General features: G+C 49.7%; 2 protein-coding genes across 8 annotated transcripts in view; both read left to right on the top strand.

Moving 5' to 3' along the window:
- FLCN (folliculin) overlaps positions 1 to 19,682 on the top strand; it is a 57,315-nt gene that overhangs the window by 12,488 nt on the left and 25,145 nt on the right. For 5 of the 7 annotated variants that reach the window (XM_082680142.1, XM_082680144.1, XM_082680145.1 and 2 more), the window contains 5 exons: positions 354 to 467; positions 1,211 to 1,334; positions 2,345 to 2,476; positions 2,590 to 2,695; positions 3,356 to 4,618. In XM_082680142.1, coding sequence (XP_082536268.1) covers positions 354 to 467; positions 1,211 to 1,334; positions 2,345 to 2,476; positions 2,590 to 2,695; positions 3,356 to 3,557 — 678 coding nt within the window. In that variant the 3' untranslated portion in view covers positions 3,558 to 4,618. Of the gene's footprint in view, positions 1 to 353; positions 468 to 1,210; positions 1,335 to 2,200; positions 2,477 to 2,589; positions 2,696 to 3,355; positions 4,619 to 19,682 lie in introns of those variants that run through there. The other 2 variants (XM_082680147.1, XM_082680146.1) reach the window with 2 other exon arrangements.
- PLD6 (phospholipase D family member 6) lies at positions 15,087 to 18,106 on the top strand (the record flags this gene model as incomplete). Its single annotated transcript, XM_082679386.1, has 2 exons — positions 15,087 to 15,501; positions 17,859 to 18,106. 2 exons carry the CDS (start codon positions 15,087 to 15,089, stop codon positions 18,104 to 18,106), a joined length of 663 nt encoding a protein of 220 aa, XP_082535512.1.

Raw genomic sequence — 19,682 nt, 5'->3', positions numbered from 1 at the left:
CCCTCGGTGCTGAAGACTCACAACCCTGGCTCTCTCTCAAGTGGTTAGGCCAAAGTTAAGGGTGTAGAGAGAGAGGGTACGTGTTGCAAAAAGCTAATACTTTATCTGCTTCAAATCTTTAAAAATAGAATTGGGGAAAAGATCTTGAAGTGTACAAGAGCCCTGGGGTCGGACCTTCAGGTGTGAGCACAGGGCCATCCCTCCTCCTGGTTTCGGGCACGTCACCCAGCCTCCCCGAGAAGATAGGTGACTTCCGCTCTCCTGCCCATCTTCCTTCACTCTACGGAGAAAGTTTCTAGACGAACACACAAATAACTTCCTCTGGACAGAAAGCAGTGCACCGTGTTTTTCAGGTCCTGGGTGCCCCATCTTTCCGCACACTGGCCTGGCACGTCCTCATGGGGAACCAGGTGATCTGGAAAAGTAGAGACGCAGACCTTGTCCATTCAGCCTTTGAAGTTCTTCGGGTGAGAGGATCTGCGTTCCTTTGTGTTTTGTGGCAGGACGGTATTGGCCCAGTGGGTTTTTAAAAAACCTGTTAAGATGTGCCAGAGCCTCGTTGCAGAGGTTCACGCCTGAATCTAAGACCTGTGCTTTTCTCCACTGTTAAAAATGGTATTCATCTGTGCTTTCACTGCCGAGGGCCCAGGTTCTGTCCCTGGTCAGGGAACTAAGATTCCACAGGCTGCGCAGCACGGCCAAAGAAAACGGTAGTCATTTTTGGCTTTCATTTCGAGTGAGGAGTCTGTGCTGTCCTGACAGACTGATCACTCTCCCATCCGCCCTTCCCCAAGCCCCGCATCCCTTTGAGAAGCCACCTGTGCCACAGAGGCGGGCCTGGGTCCCCACGTGGTCCTCTGCACAGAGCCTGATCGACGGGCTGGCTGGAGTGCACGTGTGGCGTGCTGTCTCCGTCCCACAGGTGTAGGGGGTGCCAAGGCCCAGGTCCGGCTCTAAGCGTGTGTGCATGCCAGCCGTCTGCCTGGGCCCGTGAAGGTACAAGACGAAACAATCTCTCAGACAACTTAGAATCCCTTTGGTGGGTGAGGGAAGAGACGAACGTCTGTGAAGTCGGAGAATGATGGAAGAGTTAACCCTGCAGAGCGGGCCGGGATGCGAGGGCTCTGGACCGAGCTGCAGGGGGCTCGTGGGGTGTGGGTGAGGGACTCGGGTCGGACAGCGCTCAGCTCTGGGTTGTTCCGTCCTTCAGACCATGCTGCCCGTGGGCTGTGTGCGCGTCATCCCTTACAGCAGCCAGTACGAGGAGGCCTACCGCTGCAACTTCCTGGGGCTCGGCCCCCACGTGCAGATCCCTCCCCACGTGCTGGCCTCAGGTACGTGCCGCGCGTCGGTCCGGGCTGAGCCCCTGCATGTCAGGGCTCAGAAGTGAAACCACGTGACTGGACCTCAGCTGTGGGTTTGAGGACGATGCCTGCTGGCCTCAGGCGGGAAGACCCACGTTGCAGGACCAGCTTTCCCTGTGGCGTTGGCTTCTAGTGTCTGTCTTGAAGATGGGTGAGGGTTGGGCTGGGCTGCTCACTGGGGTGTGGCTCTCTGTGGGGCGGGTCCCAGCCCTGGGCCCTGGGGCAGCTCAGGGGGCGCTGGACTGAGCCTCCGCCTCGTGGTCTTCCTTCCTCTCTGTTCTCCTGTGTTCATCTGCCTGAAATCCATCCCCGGTGCTCATCAGCTCCGTGGCCCTTGCTCTGCCCCCCTCCGCCCTCAGTACGGACTGACAAGCTTACTGCTCTAGACAGAGCCAGGAAGCTGATCGACATCCCTCATTCTTGGTCTGGGGGGGTCGGGAGTCAGTACATCCCTTTGTGGGTGCACATCCCCGCATCTGGCACGTCTAGGCCTCCTCCAGGCACATCTGTGAGAGCGGTGGGAGGGTTGATCACAGAGCTGTCACCCTCTCAGCAACCAGGCTGGGCCATGAGTCCAAGAGGCAGTGTTCAGAACACAGGCTCTCGTCTCAGAGATGGGCTTGATATTGTTACCACCACTAGCCATGTGACCTTGTGCAAGTCACTTAGCTTCTCTGAGTCTGTTTCCCCATCTGTAAAATGGGTTGTGGCGGGGCCACTCTCCCAGGGCTGGTTGGTATTAGACCAGTGGAGGTATACGCAGTAATTTGTAGTGATATAATACAGTGCGTTATTAGTTTAACTGAGTCAAAAGTGAACCCTTAACTCTTCACAAGCTACCGAAGATTTTAGGTGCCAGTGGTCAGCTCAGGCGGCTGGAGTTTTCCCCAGATGATCTGAGATGATTGGGAGCTGCAAAGGAGGGGCTTTGTCCCGGGGTGAAGAGCAGTTGACGGGCAGCGTGTCTTGTGTCGCCGCAGAGTTTGCTGTGGTGGTGGAAGTGCACACGGCCGCCCGCTCCAGCCTGCAGCCGGCCGGCTGTGAGGACGAGCCGTCCCTCAGCAAGCACGAGTTTGTCGTGACCAGTGGGAGTGCTGTGGCCGCAGACCGAGGTGGGCGCCGCTGAGCAGGGCCTGCTCTCCCCCCGGCGAGTGGGCTGGGGGGCGCTGAGGCCGCCCCTGCCCTCCCCGTGCTGACCCCCCCACCGTGCCCCGCTTGTCCCCAGCTGGCCCCACCATCCTGAGTAAAGTGGAAGCAGCTTTGACCAACCAGAATCTGTCGGTGGACGTGGTCGACCAGTGCCTCGTCTGCCTCAAGGAAGAGTGGATGAAGTAAGCGGGTGCCACCTCGGCCCCTAGAGTCTGTGCTTTCAGGGGAGGGCTGGGCTGCCGGCAGCAGGAGAAGCAGGAGCCGTGGCCAGAGACAGAGGTGAGGCCGTGGCTGCTGCGGGAGGGGGTGTGGACGAGAGATGCAGGGCTCCACCACGCGCTGACCTGGCTGGGTGGCCTGGAGCAGGTGAGCCCGCACCCCTGAGCCTCAAGCTGCTCTGTGCTCTCCAAGGGAGGCAGTTATTTTGATGCTGAGTTAACTTAAGAATTGGAAGGTCGGGGAGCAGATGTTCCCTCCTTATTAAGCAAGTTACTGTATTTCCTCCCGCCTTCTTAGTAATTTTCTGTCAAATTTAATTAGTCAAACACTGTTCTGATTTCAGACAGTACAATGGCGCTTAGGAGCCACCTGTCCCTTTTATGAATGGGAGGAACATTTGTCTTTTTAATCTCCCTGTTTGGCTGCACCAGCGTCAGCAGCGGTGGGGAAACGGGAGACCCTGGGTGCAGGCGCGAGCCGCCGCTCTGCTGTGCCGCCTCTCCTGTCTCAGTTCCCGCTGTGCCTGCCGAGCCGTTGCTGGTCTTGAAGCCGTTTAGGCCCCAGGACCAGAACTCTGCTGACGGTTCTGTGGTAGCTGAGTGTTTGGTTTTGGTCTTCTGCAGCAAAGTGAAGGTCCTCTTTAAGTTCACCAAGGTGGATAGCCGGCCCAAAGAGGACACACAGAAGCTGCTGAGCATCCTCGGGGCGTCCGAGGAGGACAACGTCAAGCTGCTCAAGTTCTGGATGACAGGCCTGAGCAAGACGTACAAGTCGCACCTCCTGTCCACGGTCCGCAGCCCCATGGCCTCAGAGCCTCGCAGCTGACCCCGTCCCGGGACACTGTGTCTGGGTGGGCCTCCTGGGACGCGGTGACGTCCGTCCTTGCCGCGGAGCTCGGACACAGGTCTGTGATGGCGTTCTCAGGCTCTCCTCCCGTTTCCAAACTGCTGGCATGAAGCTGTTTCCTAGTAAGGAGTGGAAACTGTTGGGGCTGAACTTTGCCCTCTGTGTGGGATGCGGGCCTGGTGTAGTTCTTGGCACCATCCCACAAGCTATTTGAATTGCTCCAGCCCTGAAGGGGGCAGTGAGAGACTTGTGACAGTTAGTCCCCTGCATTCGCGCACCCCTGGGAGAGAAGAGCGTGAGGAAGGTGTGCAGCTCGTGCCTCTCGTGGGTGCTGATCTCAGAATTTACAGGGAAACGTGTCGGGCCAGCTCCGCCTGGGGTATCTTAGCCGCAATGTCATACCCTCTCTTGAGGTTGAACCTTTCTGTTCTCAAGTTCAGCAAGGGTTTTCCAGGTAGTGCATGCATATGTGAGTTTTGTGAATTTTCAGGTTATGTTCTGATCTGTAGTCATTGTTAGTAATCTGGTTTTAAGTTAGGGCTCTGGGAATGCCTTTTGGGGTGGAGTGGATGTTTTCCTCCTCTTTGGATCATCTGGAATTCGTGTTCTGAAGTTACCTGACGACCAAGTCTTCTGGGCGTGCTCTTCTGTGGTTGCTTTGAAATTACCCTGTAGCTTGAGGACGAGCCCTGATCTTTTTTACACAAAGAGGATACTTTGCTGAAATGTCAGATGGAGTCGTTTGGCTGGCCTGGCTCACTGGATGTGGAGTTGAGAAGCCCATCATAGTTTTATTCCATATCACTTTGCCCTCTATTGCTTCTTTAAACGTTTACATTTGGCTGCAGTTAAGTTTCAGAGTATGGTAGTTTAAGACTGGTTCATCGCCCCTGTGTACACTTTTAATAAGGATTCATGGTTTGGAAGGATTTTCCGGTAATTTTGCTGATTTGTTTATAGTTTTTTGTGTTTAATTTATATTTAACAGGAAGACCATGTTTATATGACTACGTATCTGTATCATGCAAGAACATTGAAATAATAAAGATATATTTTTATAAACTGTTGACTACATGGTTTTATTAGTTTGATACCTCAGATTTTCTTGGGATCAGTCATAGAAAATAATATGTTTAAAGTAACACCAGTGATATAACTATTTTGGAACTCTACTCTCCTGAAGGCTTACAGTTTCCAGGGGAAGCCGTAGTAAACAGTTGTAGCTCGTCGTACAGGTGCAGGTTCCTGTGTCCCAGCCCAGCCCCAGGGCAGGGCGTACACGTGTTCTTGGGGCAGCTTGCAGGAGCAGCGTGGGCAAAGAGGATCCTGTCCTCTGAACGTCAGGGCTCGACGCCTCATCGCCGACGGCTGCTTCTGACTAGGGTGCAGACGAAGGGGGGGCAGCCACTGTCGCTGCGCCTCCCTCTCTGGATGGCAGCCTCTCCCTGCTTCATTTTTGCCTTCCACCTCTCAGGAGCCAGACATTAAAGAGTAGGACACTCAAAAACAATTGCACGTATGAGAAAATTGAAAAGTGACTGTGCACATCCAGGGAAGGGCTCAGAAAAAACCTGAGAAAAACTGAAGTTTACATCTCCAGCTGATCCCTGGCAAAGAGCCTACAACAGTAAAAATAACTAACAAACCAGTAAACACTGGGGAAGGGGGAGAATCTGATTTCCAGAGTTATGCTATTATTAGATTTAAATGTCCAGTGTTCAGCAAAAACAACAACAAAATCACAAGGCATACAAAGAAACAGGAAGGTCTGTTGAAAGGAAAAAAAAGAATTCAGCAGAATCTGTCCGTGAAAGAGATTTAATGGCAGACATATTAGCCAAAGACTTTAAAACAACTGTTAAAGATGCTCAAAGAACTAAAGATGTGGAGAAAGTGAAGAAAATGATGTGTGAACAAAATAGAAATATCAAAGAGAACCAAAAAAAGAAACCAAAAATATGGAGCCGAAAACTGCAGTAACTGAAGTGACAAATTGGCTAGAAGGCTTTAAAGACAATTTGAGCAGGCAGAAGAATCAGTGAACTTCAAGATAGGACAGTGGAAGTTATTGAGGCTAACAGAGCCTAAGAGATCCACGGGACACCATCGGAAGGACCAACATATGCATCGTGGGAGCCTGAGAAGAAGAAAGAAAGAGGCAGAATATGTGAATAAATAATGGCTGAAAATTTTCCAGATTTCGTGAGACACATGAATATAAACATACAGGCATACCTTAGGGATTGTGAGTTTGGTTCCAGACCACTGCAATAAAGCAAATATTGCAATTAAGTGAGTCCACACGAATTTTTGGTTTCCCGTTGCGTATGAAAGTTATGTTCATACTATACTGTGGTCTTTTAAAATGAATTTATTATTTACTTTATGGCTGTGTTGGATCTTTGATGCTATGCGCGGGCTTTCTCTAGTTGCAGCGAGCGGGGGGCTACTCTTCATTGTGGTGCGTGGGCCTCTCCTTGTGGTGGCTTCACTTGTGGAGCATGGGCTCCAGGCACACAGGCCTCAGCGTTAGTGGCACGTGGGCTCAGCAGCTGTGGCTCACGGGCTCTGGAGCACAGACTCAGTAGTCATAGTGCATGGGCTTAATTGCTCCGCAGCATGTGGGATCCTTCCGGACCAGGGCTCTAACCTGTGTCCCCTGCAATGGCAGGCAGATTCCCAACCACTGTGCCACCAGGGAAGTCCCTATACTGTGGTCTATTAAGTGTGCAATAGCATTGGCTAAAAAAAAAAAAAAAAAAAGTACTTTCATTTAAAAATACTGTCAAAAAAATCCTAACCATCGTCGAGCCTTCACTGAGCTGTAGTGGTAACATCAAATATCACTGATCACAGATCACCAATTCAAATATGATAATAATGAAAAAGTTTGAAATATTGCAAGAAACACCAAAATGTGACATAAGAGACATGAAGTGAGCAAATGCTGTTGGAATGATGGTGCCAGTAGACTTGCCTGATGCAGGGTTGCCACAAACCTTCAGTTGGTTAAAAAAAAAAAAAAAAAAAAAAAAAAACAAAAAAACCAGTATCTGCAAAGCACAGTAAAATGAAGAATGGCCTGTACAAGAAGCTAAACAAATTCCAAGTAAGATGAACTCCAGAAGATCACAAGACATGCAGTCAAACTTTCAAAAGACAGAGGGCAGACAGCAGAAGCAAGAAAAACTACAATTCTATCGCTTCTCGGCCTTTTGGCTGAGATCAAGTGAAGAAGAACTACAATTTCTGCAGCCTGTGGAGGGAAAACCACATTCACAGAAAGACAGACAAGATGAAAAGACAGAGGGCTTGGTACGAGATGAAGGAACAAGATAAACCCCCAGAAAAACAACTAAATGAAGAGATAGGCAACCTTGCAGAAAAAGAATTCGGGATGATGATAGTGAAGATGAACCAGGACCTTGGAAAAAGAATGGAGGCAAAGATCGAGAAGATGCAAGAAATCTTCAACAAAGACCTAGAAGAATTAAAGAACAAACACCTAGAAGAATTAATGGACAAAAAAACAGAGATGAACAATACAATAACTAAAATGAAAACTACACTAGAAGGAATCAATAGAATAACTAAGGCAGAGGAGCGGATAAGTGACCTGGGAGACAGAAAGGTGGAATTCACTGCTGCAGAACAGAATAAAGAAAAGGAATGGAGAGAAATGAAGACAGCCTAAGAGACCTCTGGCACAACATTAAATGCAACAATATTCGCATTATAGGGGTCCCAGAAGGAGAAGAGAGAGAGAAAGGACCTGAGAAAATATTTGAGGAGATTATAGGCGAAAACTTCCCTAACATGGGAAAGGAAACAACTACCCAAGTCCAGGAAGCGCAGAGTCCCAGGCAGGATAAACCCAAGGAGAAACACACTGAGACACATAGTAATCAAATGACAAAATTATTGAAAACAAAAAGGGAAAAAACAACAAATAACATATAAGGGAACTCCCATAAGGTTAACAGCTGATTTCTCAGCAGAAATTCTACAAGCCAGAGGGGAGTGGCATGATATATTTAAAGTGATGAAAGGGAAGAACCTACAACCAAGATTACTCTACTCGGCAGGGATCTCATTCAGATTCGTGGGAGAAATCAAAAGCTTTACAGACAAGCAAAAGCTAAGAGAATTCAGCACCACCAAACCAGCTCTGCAACAAATGCTAAAGGAACTTCTCTAAGTGGGAAACACAAGAGAAGAAAAGGATCTACAAAAACAAACCCATAACAATGAAGAAAATAGTAATAGGAACATGCATATCAATAATTACCTTAAACGTGAATGGATTAAATGCTCCAGCCGAAAGACAGAGGCTCGCTGAATGGATACAAAAACAAGACCCATATATATGCTGTCTGTGAGAGACCCACTTCAGACCTAGGGAGACATACAGACTGAAAGTGAGGGGATGGAAAAAGATATTCCATGCAGATGGAAATCAAAAGAAAGCTGTTGTAGCAGCACTCATATCAGATAAAATAGACTTTAAAATAAAGACTGTTACAAGAGACAAGGAAGGACACTGCATAATGATCAAGGGATCAATCCAAGAAGAAGATATAACCATTATAAAGATATATGCACCCAACATGGGAGCACCTCAATACATAAGGCAACTGCTAACAGCTATAAAAGAGGAAATCGACAGTAACACTATAATAGTGGGGGACTTCTACACCTCACTTACACCAATGGACAGATCATCCAGACAGAAAATTAATAAACACAAGCTTTAAATGACCAGTAGACCAGATAGATTTAATTGACGTTTATAGGACATTTGGGCTTCCCTGGTGGCGCAGTGGTTGAGAGTCCGCCTGCCGATGCAGGGGACACGGGTTCGTGCCCTGGTCCGGGAAGATCCCACGTGCCGCGGAGTGGCTGGGCCCGTGAGCCATGGCCGCTGAGCCTGCGTGTCCGGAGCCTGTGCGCCGCAACGGAAGAGGCCACAGCAGTGAGAGGCCCGCGTACCGCAAAACAAACAAACAACAACAACAAAAAACACCTAAATAGACATTTCTCCAAAGAAGACATACAGATGGCCAAGAAGCACATGAAAAGCTGCTCAACATCACTAATCATTAGAGAAATGCAAATCAAAACTACAATGAGGTATCACCTCACACCAGTTAGAATGGGCATCATCAGAAAATCTACAAACAACAAATGCTGGAGAGGGTGTGGAGAAGAGGGAACCCTCTTGCACTGTTGGTGGGAATGTAAATTGATGCAGCCACCATGGAGAACAGTATGGAGGTGCCTTAAAAAACTAAAAATAGAATTACCGTATGATCCAGCAGTCCCACTACTGGCCTATACCCAGAGAAAACCAGAATTCAAAAAGACACATGCACCCCAGTGTTCATTGCAGCACTATTTACGATAGCCAGGTCATTCATCGACAGATGAATGGATAAAGAAGATGTGGCACATATATACAATGGAATATTACTCAGCCATAAAAAGGAACGAAATTGGTTCATTTGTTGAGACGTGGATGGATCTAGAGACTGTCATACAGAGTGAAGTAAGTCAGAAAGAGAAAAACAAATATCGTATATTAACACACATATGTGGTACCTAGAAAAATGGTACAGATGAACCGGTTTGCAAAGCAGAAATAGAGACACAGATGCAGAGAACAAATGTACGAACAACGGGGGAAAGTGGGGGGGGGGTTGTTGGTGGTGGGATGAATTGGGAGATTGGGATTGACACATATACACTAATATGTAAACAATAGATAACTAATAAGAACCTACTGTATAATAAAATAAAATTCAAAAGACAATTAAAAAAAACTTTCAAAAGACAGAGCAAGTCTTGAAAACAGCAAGAGAGAAGTGAATCCTCAGTACGAATATCTGCAGAATTCTCATCGGACATTTTGGAGGCCAGAAGACAAGGGGGTTGATATGTTAAAAGTCTAAAACAAAAAAGTCAACCGAGAGTCCTCTATCCAGCAAATCTGTCCTTCAAAAGTGAGGGAAAAATCAAGACATTACCAGATAAAAGCTGAGAGGTTTGTTGTCATTAGACCTGTCCTGCAAGAACTGCTCAGGGGAGTCCTATAGGATGACATGAAAGGACACTGGACAGTACCTCAAAGCCCTATGGAGAAATAGAGATCTCAATAAAGATAAATACATGGGCAATTATAAAAACTAGAATTACTATAACAATGGTTTGTAACCATACTTTTTGTTTTCTATAACCAAGAAACATACCTTTGAAGAAAAAACTATTAATGTGAAAGCTTGTGTTACTGTAACTTTGGTTTGTAACTCCAAATTGTGTTTTCTACACCGTTTAGGAAATACATTGAGAAGAATTACTAGTTTCTGTTTTGTGGCACATGACGTATAAAGATGTAACCACCAAAAGGGGTGGGACAGAGCTGTAAAGGAGGAGGATTTTTGTTATTGAAGTTAAGCTGCTATAACTTCAAATTAGAATGTTATAACTTTAGGATGTTAAATGGAATGCTTATGGTAAACACAAGGAAAATGGCTACAGAATATATGGAAGAGGAAGTTAAGAAGGAGTTTAGACAGCTCACTGCCAAAAAACAAAAAAGGAGACAGGAATGCAAGAAATGAGGAACCAAAAAGCTATAGGGCATACAGAAACATAGGCTGTAAGTCAGAAACGTTTACAAGAGACAAAGAAGGATATTATATATAACAAAAGGCTTCTGTATAATAGAGTACAGCAAGAAGTTATAACAATTATAAACACTTAACATAACTAATGACCAACCATCAAAATATATGAAACAGAAACTGAGAGAATTGAAGGGAGAAATAGTTCTACAATAATCGTTCTACCCCACTCACAATAATGGATTAAAAAAACAGAAGATAAATAAGGAAGAAATGCTCAGGGGATAGTCCTATAGTCCTTTAAACACCACAATAAACCAACTAGATCTAACAGACATTTACAGAGCACTCCTCACAACAGCAGCAGCACACACAGTCTTCTCAAGTGCACTTGGGACATTTTCCAGGATAGACCATAGGTTAGACCTCAAATTAAATCTCAGTAGATCTTAACATATAGATATCATACAAAGTATCTTCTCTGACCACAAGATGAAGTTCGAAATCAATAACATAAAACTGGAAAAGTTACAAAATTGGGGAAATTAAACAACACTTTTTTTTTTGAGTATAGTTGATATACAATGTTGTGTCAGTGTCAGGTGTACAGCCCAGTGATTCAATTGTACATGGACATATATGCATTCTTTTTCAGATTTTCTCATATAGGTTATCACAGAATATTAAATAGAGTTCCCTGTGCTATGCAGTAGGTTCTTGTTGGTTACCTATCTTATATACAGTAGTGTGTGTGTGTTCATCCCAAGCTCCTGATTTATCCCTCCCCTCACGTTTCCCCTTTGGTAACCATAAGTTTGTTTCTGTTTTGTAGATATGTTCATTTGTGTCATATTTTAGATTCCACATGTAAGTGATATCATATGGTATTTGTCTTTCTCTTTCTGACTTACTTTGCATAGTATGATAATCTCTACGTCCATCCATGTTGCTGCACATGGCATTATTTCATTGTCTTTTATGGCTGAGTAATATTCCATTGTGTATATGTACGACATCTTCTTTATCCATTCCTCTGTCAATGGACATTTAGGTTGTTTCCATGTCCTGGCTATTGTAAATAGTACTGCAATGAACATTGGGGTGCATGTATCTTTTCAGATTATGGTTTTCTCAGGATATATGCCCAGGAGTGGGATTGAAGGATTATATGGTGATTCCATTTTAGTTTTTTGTTGTTGTTGTTGCGGTACGCGGGCCTCTCACTGTTGTGGCCTCTCCTGTTACGGAGCACAGGCTCTGGACGTGCAGGCTCAGTGGCCATGGCTCGCAGGCCCAGCCGCTCCGGAAGATGTGGGATCTTCCCGGACCGGGGCACGAACCCGTGTCCCCTGCCTCGGCAGGTGGACTCTCAACCACTGCACCACCAGGGAAGCCCTCCATTTTAGTTTTTTAAGGAACCTCCATACTGTTCTCCATAGTGGCTGTACCAACTTACATTCCCACCAGGAGTGTAGGAGGGTTCCCTTTTCTCCACACCCTCTCCAGCATTTATTGTTTGTAGACCTTTTGATGATGGCCGTTCTGACCGGTGTGCTGGTGCCCACTGTAGTTTTGTTTTGCATTTTTCTGATAATTACTGATGTTGAGCATCTTTTCATGTGGTTTTTGGCCATCTGTATATCTTCTTTGGAGAAATGTCTGTTTAGATCTTCTGCCCATTTTTTGATTAGGTTGTTTGTTTTTTTGACATAGAGCTACATAAGCTGTGTGTATATTTTGGAGATTAATCTCTTGTTGGTCACTTTGTAAACAATACACTTTTTAAAAAATTGATTTTATTTATTATTTTTGGCTGCGTTGGGTCTTCGTTGCTGTGCGCAGGCTCTCTCTAGTTGCGGCGAGCGATGGCTTCTCATTGTGGTGGCTTCTCTTGTTGCGGAGCACGGGCTCTAGGCACGCAGGCTTCAGTAGTTGCAGCACGTGGGCTCAGTTATTGTGGCTCGTGGGCTCTAGAGCGCAGGCTCAGTAGCCGTGGCTCATGGGCTTAGTTGCTCCGTGGTATGTGGGATCTTCCCGGACCAGGGCTCGAACCCATGTCCCCTCTATTGGCAGGCATGTTCTTAACCACTGCAGCACCAGGGAAGTCCAACAACACACTTTTTTTTTTTTTCGGTACACGGGCCTCTCACTGTTGTGGCCTCTACCGTTGCGGAGCACAGGCTCCAGACGCACAGGCTCTGTGGCCATGGCTCACGGGCCCAGCTGCTCCGCGGCATGTGGGATCTTCCCGGACCGGGGCACGAACCTGTATCCTCTGCATCGGCAGGCGGACTCTCAACCACTGCGCCACCAGGGAAGCCCCAACAATACACTTTTAAACAACCAATGGATCAAGAAGAAATTACAAGGGAAATTAGAACAAATGAAAATGAAAACACAACAAAATTTATGGAATGCAGTGAAAGCAGTGCTGAGGGGGAAATTTACAGCTACAAATGCTTATATTAAAAAAGAAGAAAGATCTGAGGTCAATAACCTAACTTTACAACTTAAGGAACTAGAAAACAACAAACTAAACCCAAAGCTAGCAGAAGGAAGGAAATGATATAGATTAGAATAGATTGGAAAGCTTAGTATTTTTTGTTGAAAAAAACCTCCTGTTTCTTTGCATGTCTAGTAGGCTTTGGTTGACAACTGGACATTTTTGATAATAGAGTGTAGCAACTCTGGACTTTATTTTTCTGAGGTGGTTGTCCTTTGGAAACTTACCTGGACTTAAACTTCAGCATCTCTTCCCCTGCACTCTGCAGCCACTGGTGTGTCTGCTCGTTTTTTTAAGATTATTTTTATTTATTCGTAGGGGTCACCCCTGAGTCTTTCTAATGTGGTAGTCAGCAGTGATTTTGGTTTAACCCAAATACTCTGAGCCTGTAGGCCTCATACCCTCTGCTGATCAATCTGGGTTGGGGAATGCTTTCAAAAGCCCCTTGGCTTTCACTTTTCCCCATGCTCTCCTGGGTCTCTCCCACTCATACGTTGCTCCCCAGTTAGCCAGGCATGTGGGGAGAACATAACTCAGCCCTTTTATGGTTTTCTCACTTCCAGGATGTCTGTCACATTTTTGACTGATCTGCTGCTTGCCCTAACTTGGACTGCCTCTTGGGCTGGTAAGGCTGCGTGTTTTGATCATTCATTCACAACTGAATCCACCATTTTTGGCCAGCACAACTGTAGGTTTCTGCAGCCAGTCCCACATTGGTAAGACAGCTACTTTTTCCAACCAGGGTTGAGGGGTGGGTTTTGAAGGGATGGGAGCCTCAGTCCACAGGGTCACGGACTCCTCCTGCTCCTATCCTAAGCACCGCCGGGTTTTAAAAGCGAACACTTCTCATTTTGATGTCTGCCTTTGCGGTATTTCCAATGCCCTGAAGTTGTTGTTCTTGACCATTTCCCCCAGTTTTATGGGGTTTTTTTGGTTTTTGTTCTTTGCTGCACCGCGAGGCTTGTGGGAGTTTAGTTCCCTGACCAGGGATCGAACCCGGGCCCTCAGCACTGAGAGCTCGGAGTCCTAACCACTGGACTGCCAGGGAAGTCCCAATTTGTTTGTTCTTTGCAAGGAGGAATTGAGCACCTCTTTATACTGCCGTGACAGGAAGTCCTTCTTCTCATTCTTTATTATCATTCCAAATGAAGAAAGTGAGGCTCAAAGAGATGAAGCCACTTGCCTGAGGTCCTGCAGTTAGGAAGCAGGGGAGCCAGAGTTAAACTCAGGAACTCTATTAAAAAAGTTTTATTTAAGCCACGTAATTTGACAAGTTTTACATACGAATATGCCCGTGAAACCATCACTACCACCAAGATAATAAACATATCTATCACATGTCTCTAATCCCTCCTGCCCTTCCCTCACCTCTAGGCAACCAGAGATCTGCTTTCTGTCACTATAGTTTGCATTTCCTAGAATTTTATATAAATGGAATCATAAGTCTGTACTCTTTTTTTCTGGCTTTTTTCAGTCAGCATAATTGAAATCCGTCCATGTGGTAGTATATATCAATAATTTATTTCTTTTTATTGCTAAATATTCTGTTGCATTAATATGCAAAAGTTTATCTGTTGACGGACATTTATGTTGTTTCTAGATTTGAGTTATTACAAGTAAACCTGCTCTGAACATTTGCGTACAGGTCTTTGTGTGGGATACGCTTTCATTTCTCTTTGGTCATACCTAGGAGTGGGACAGCTGGACCATATGGAAGGTGTGTGTTTAACATTTTAAATAAACTTTTAATTCAGAATAATTTTAGATTTACCAAAAAGTTTCAAAGATAGCATCTTCCATTATTGTAATTCATTTGCCAAGGTGAAGAAACTGACATTGGTACATTACTATTAAAGTCCAGACTTTATTTAGATTTCACCAGTTTTTTTTTTTTTTTTTTTTTTTTTTTTTGCGGTACGCAGGCCTCTCACCACCGTGGCCTCTCCGCTCCGGATGCGCAGGCTCAGCGGCCATGGCTCACGAGCCCAGCCGCTCCGCGGCATGTGGGATCGTCCCGGACCGGGGCACGAACCCGCATCCCCTGCATCGGCAGGCGGATTCTTAACCACTGCGCCACCAGGGAAGCCCCTGTGGGTTTTCTTTGGTTGCCTCCTGGGTCCCTTGGGCGTTGGGTGCGCAGGCGCAGTGTGGGCGGGCGCACGTAGGCGGCAGGCGGGTGCGCAGGCGCAGTGGGCAATGGGCGCCGAAAGCGCAGGAGCAAGTGCCCCGGGGCGGAGGGCGCACGTGGCCCGTGGACGGCGGGCGCACAGGCGCAGTGGGCGATGGGCGCTGAATGCGCAGGCGCAGATGGGCGGCAGGCAGGCGCGCAGGCGCAGTGGGCAGCGGGCGCACGTGGTAGGCGGGGCCTCAGACGCCAAAGGCGAGATGGGGCCGTTACGCTGGCAAGTGGTGGCTGCTGTTGTCGGAGGCCTCGCGCTGGCCCTGGAGGCGCTACCCGCTGTGCTGCGCTGGCTGTGGTCCGGGCGGCGGCCGCCGCGGCGCGAGGTGCTGTTCTTCCCGTCGCAGGTGACGTGCACCGAGGCCCTGTTCCGGGTTCCGGGTACCGCGCCCTCGGGCTGCCCTTGCAACCTGCCCCACGGCGAGAGCTCGCTGAGCCGCCTGTTGCGTGCCCTGCTGGCAGCCCGCGCCAGCCTCGAGCTCTGCCTGTTCGCCTTCTCCAGCCCGCAGCTGGGCCGCGCAGTGCAGCTGCTGCACCAGCGCGGGGTGCGCGTTCGCGTGGTCACCGACTGCGACTACATGGCCCTCAGTGGCTCACAGATTGGGCTGCTCCGCAAGGCAGGTAGGCCGGGCGCGGGGCCTGGGAGGCGGGAGGCAGAGCCAGGATGGCGTGGGTGTTTGGGGCGGGGGCCTGAGGACCGGGGAGACCCTCTCGCGTCCCCTGGCGGCCTTGCAAGGTCTGGGGAAACTCCAAGGTCTCCTCAGGAGCTTCTGTGCAGAGCGTCTGAGCCCGCAACCTGGGCGACAGCCCCGGGAGGGGCCGAGGCTGGAAGCAGGTCTGCCAGCAGAAGCTGGTCAGGGCGCAGGTGTGCAGAGAGGCTGCGTCTGCTTAAGGACCAAAGGGAGGAAAAGGCTTTTCCCCTTAAACTCGTTAGTGAATTTCATTTTGGAGCTTCTGAAATGAATTTTTTAAAATTTATTTTATTTTTTGAATGCGTTGGGTCTTCGTTGCTGCGCGTGGGCTTTTCTCTGGTTGCGGCGAGCGGGGAACTACTCTTCGTTGTGGTGTGTGGGCTTCTCATTGCGGTGGCTTCTCGTTGTGGAGCACGAGCTCCAGTAGTTGTGGCTCTCGGGCTCTAGAGCGCAGGCTCAGTAGTTGTGGCTCTCGGGCTCTAGAGCGCAGGCTCAGTAGTTGTGGCGCACGGGCTTAGTTGCTCCGCGGCACGTAGGATCTTCCCGGACCAGCTCGAACCCGCGTCCCCTGCATTGGCAGGCGGATTCTTATCCACTGCCCCACCCGGGAAGCCCTGAAATGAATTTTAAAAATACACTACAACGTGGAGCTGAAATGTTTAGTTGGTGACAGTTAATTTGTTTCTCAGGCTACAAAATGTCAGGGAAGTCAGGTCTGTGGCTGGCCTGCCTCTCTCACTGGAGTGGGGACAGATGAACCCGGATGTGTGAATAATTTTGAAGACGTTCTAAATTCACATCCTGCTTTACCTGTGAATTCTGCTTCCTCCTCCTGCCTCAGTGTGACGTTGTGTTCTGTGTGAGCTATTCGGAGTCTGAACCTCGTGCCCTTCTCTCGATCACTGAGGCACCCAGGAAGGACATTCCTGCACCAGTATCTGTTTGACCTGTCAATTCTGGTGGCCGCTGTGGCCGAAAGATGCGTGGGGCCTTTAAGAACTGTCCCGGCTGCTCTCAGCCCAGCTTGCATGGGCCTCTTGCCTGCTCTCCTGATGGGAACGCACTTCAGTCTTCTGCTGCTTTTCCGTCTGCTTCCGTGTGGGCAGGGTTGGAAACCTAGTGTAAACGTTGAGGACCGTTGGCTTCCGCTCTTCCTGGTAGCCATGTGTTGTCCTGATCTGCTGGTTCTTTCGATGGGGAAACTTGGCTATGTTTCGGCATAGCGGTTTTATTTTGTTTAGGTTTTTAGAGAACCGTAGGACCTCAGGTTTGGGAAGAACCTTAAAGGGCCCCGCGACCAGACCCCGTCTAAACCTTGATACCCCTCTGAGGGCATCCAGGCCGTCGTTTGTCACTCACTGTTGAACCGGTCTCTCTGTGAGCCTCTATTTGCCTGGACCGGTTCCAGGCTCTGGGGACACAGTGCTGAACGGTGGGGGGCTGACTGCAGCAGGAGTCCTGAGGCACCAGGAAGGGTCAGGAGATGTCGCAGGACAGCTGCCCGCGACGTGACACGCATGAGGGCCCATGCTGTCGTGTGAGGAGTGGCAGGCGATCCTGTGGTCGAAGGTGGGAGTCACGAGGAGGGGCTGCCGGGTGCACCTTGGGCTCCGTGAGCTCCAACAGGCAGAGAGGCTGTGTGAGCGGGGTGGTCACAGGGCCAGAGCCACGGCTTCAGGGCCAGGGCCCGGTGTCTCCTGTGCTGTTCCCTCCCGCCAGGCTTGTCCCCCTTACAAGGTGCTGACTGAAGGGGATCTGCTTCTGGGCCTGAGTGAGACCTTAGGGGCAAGTGAACCCAAGCAGATGGGTTTTGCACCAGTCACCACTGGATCGTCCTGGAACCAGTAACTGAAGGATGATGTGGGTCGTATGCCCTGGTGGGGGTGGGGAGCCTGCCCCGGATCAGGGGCTGGGAACAGGGCCTGTTTCCAGAGGAACTGAGTCACGCGTCCCTGCCGCCACCCGGCCCTCGGCTCTGCGGTCCCCCCCACCCCGATGCCTCTGTGTCCTCCACGCCGCCTCCTGGGGCTGGTGGGGCGGGTCCCTGCTTGGCTCAGCCGCCGTCACCATCCAGACGTGATGGTAGCCCGCGAAACCGGACACGAGCGCCATCAGTCATGTGAACACATCCATGCTGCAGAAGGAGCCTGAACTGTAGCGATGGGTGGTGAGAGGAGGGGCTGGGGGGAGGGAGCGAGGGGCCCCCGCGTGGGGGTGATGAGACGGAGCGCCCAGCCGGCGGCTCAGTCGGGGTGACAGGCAGCAGTGACGTCTCACTTTTTGCAGGGATCCAGGTCCGGCACGACCAGGATCTGGGCTACATGCACCACAAGTTCGCGATCGTGGACAAGAAGGTGCTGATCACTGGCTCGCTGAACTGGACCACTCAGGCCATTCAGAGCAACCGGGAGAACGTGCTCATCATAGAGGACGAGGAGTGCGTGCGGCTCTTTCTGGAGGAGTTTGAGCGCATCTGGGAGGAGTTTAACCCCACCAAGTACACCTTTTTCCCTCACAAAAAGGGGAGTCGCTGAGACGCCTGCACGTGGGGAGGTGGGGCCGGCGTCCCTCGAGCTGGAGCGACCCTCGGGGGCCACGGCCACATTCCTGCTAGGAGCCGCGCGCTTCCGGGGCCGGAATCCCACGTGTTGTGCAAGGAAAGCCAGTCCCGTTAAATTCTCCTTTGTTAAATGGTACAGTTCCCTAGAGAGTGTTGGGGTTTACGAGGAAGAGGCCATGCTGTGCAGCGCAAGGGCGGGCTTTTGGACCGGGTGCCGGGTGCCTCCGTCAGGGTTGCGCGTGCAGGGAGGGCCACCGCCTCGTCACGGTGGCTCGCCGAGCCCCTTGCCTGGTTCTGGGGCCTCCCCGGCTTCCCCTGACCCGTCGGTCCAGCCCTCGGGCCCCTCAGTGCTCCCTCAGCCCCCATCTAGCAGGCGGAACCTGGATGGCCAGAGGTGACGGTCCCTCCCTCCCTGCTGCCTCCAGCTCCTGGGGGGAGGGGCAGGGGATGGCACAGCGAGGAGTGGCCGTCATCCTTGGGAATCACTCAGTAGAAGGGATGAGCACTGAGAGCTTGGCGCCTGGCAGCCCCTGGTGTGTAAGGTGAAGTGAGCAATCGTAACACGTGGAAACAGGAGTGTCCAGAAGCTGCTCCCGTTTCCACGTGTTAGGATTTTAAGTTTTAGCATTCTCACATTCGGAGAGGTTAGGCTGTGTGTGCATTGAGAACTGGCCTTCACCGTGACACTCGTGGCTTTGCTCGGTATCACCGAGGCGAGGCGGGTCCCGGGGGTGGCCTCACTGGGCTGTCCTCGTTCCCAGGGCAGGGATGTGACATGTTTGAACTGTCCCGGAGGCAGCTCCGAAGACATCTGGACAGCAGTTGCTCTCTCCTGTCGCTCAGGCCCGGTGGGCACCCCTGGGTCTCCTCCCTCATCTCCCGGCCCCTGGGGACCCCTCCCCCCATGGCGTGTTCCTCTCGATTTAAAGTTACCTCTGACTTAGAGTGTCAGATACGTAAACCCGAAACTTACTTTCCTTACTTAACCAAAGCTGTATTCTCAGATTGGAAGTCACAGACATGGCTTCACAGTGACCGTGTTTCTCCCCTGAGCTGGGCCCGCCGCCTCGAATAAACGCGCTCTCCCCTAGTCGACTAGCGTTGTGTGTTTCTGCCTTTTGTTCATTCGAATGGCGGCTACTTATTAAACAAAACTTTTTTTGGTGGTGGTGGTGGGGGAACATCCAGCTATTTAGAAACCGTTGGCCAAGGCAGGAGCCTCTCGAGGAGTGAAGATTTGGGGGTGTTGCTTGGGGGACCCCCAGTGTCTTCCGAGTGTCCGCCCGGCCCGCGTGGGGCCTGCGCCTTCCTTCCGGAAGCCGGCAGTGTCCGGCGTCCCAGCACTGTGCGCAGCGGACCATCCAGCCCCACCATCCAGGTTGATGTTGCAGAAGTTGTGAAATGAGCTCATCTCACGTAGTCTTTTACTTAATGTAATTTTATTTATATTGTTTTAGTTATTGTCATCGTAGCGGTGGGAATTTGAATCGGAGCTAATCAAGTCCCAGATTAACAGCCTTTCTGGAAGGAAAACAATGTTTTCTCTGAGG

Source organism: Grampus griseus, assembly GCF_964374135.1.
Source record: "Grampus griseus genome assembly, chromosome: 20".
Classification (NCBI taxonomy): domain Eukaryota; kingdom Metazoa; phylum Chordata; class Mammalia; order Artiodactyla; family Delphinidae; genus Grampus; species Grampus griseus.
This window is presented reverse-complemented; position numbering and strand designations above follow the sequence as displayed.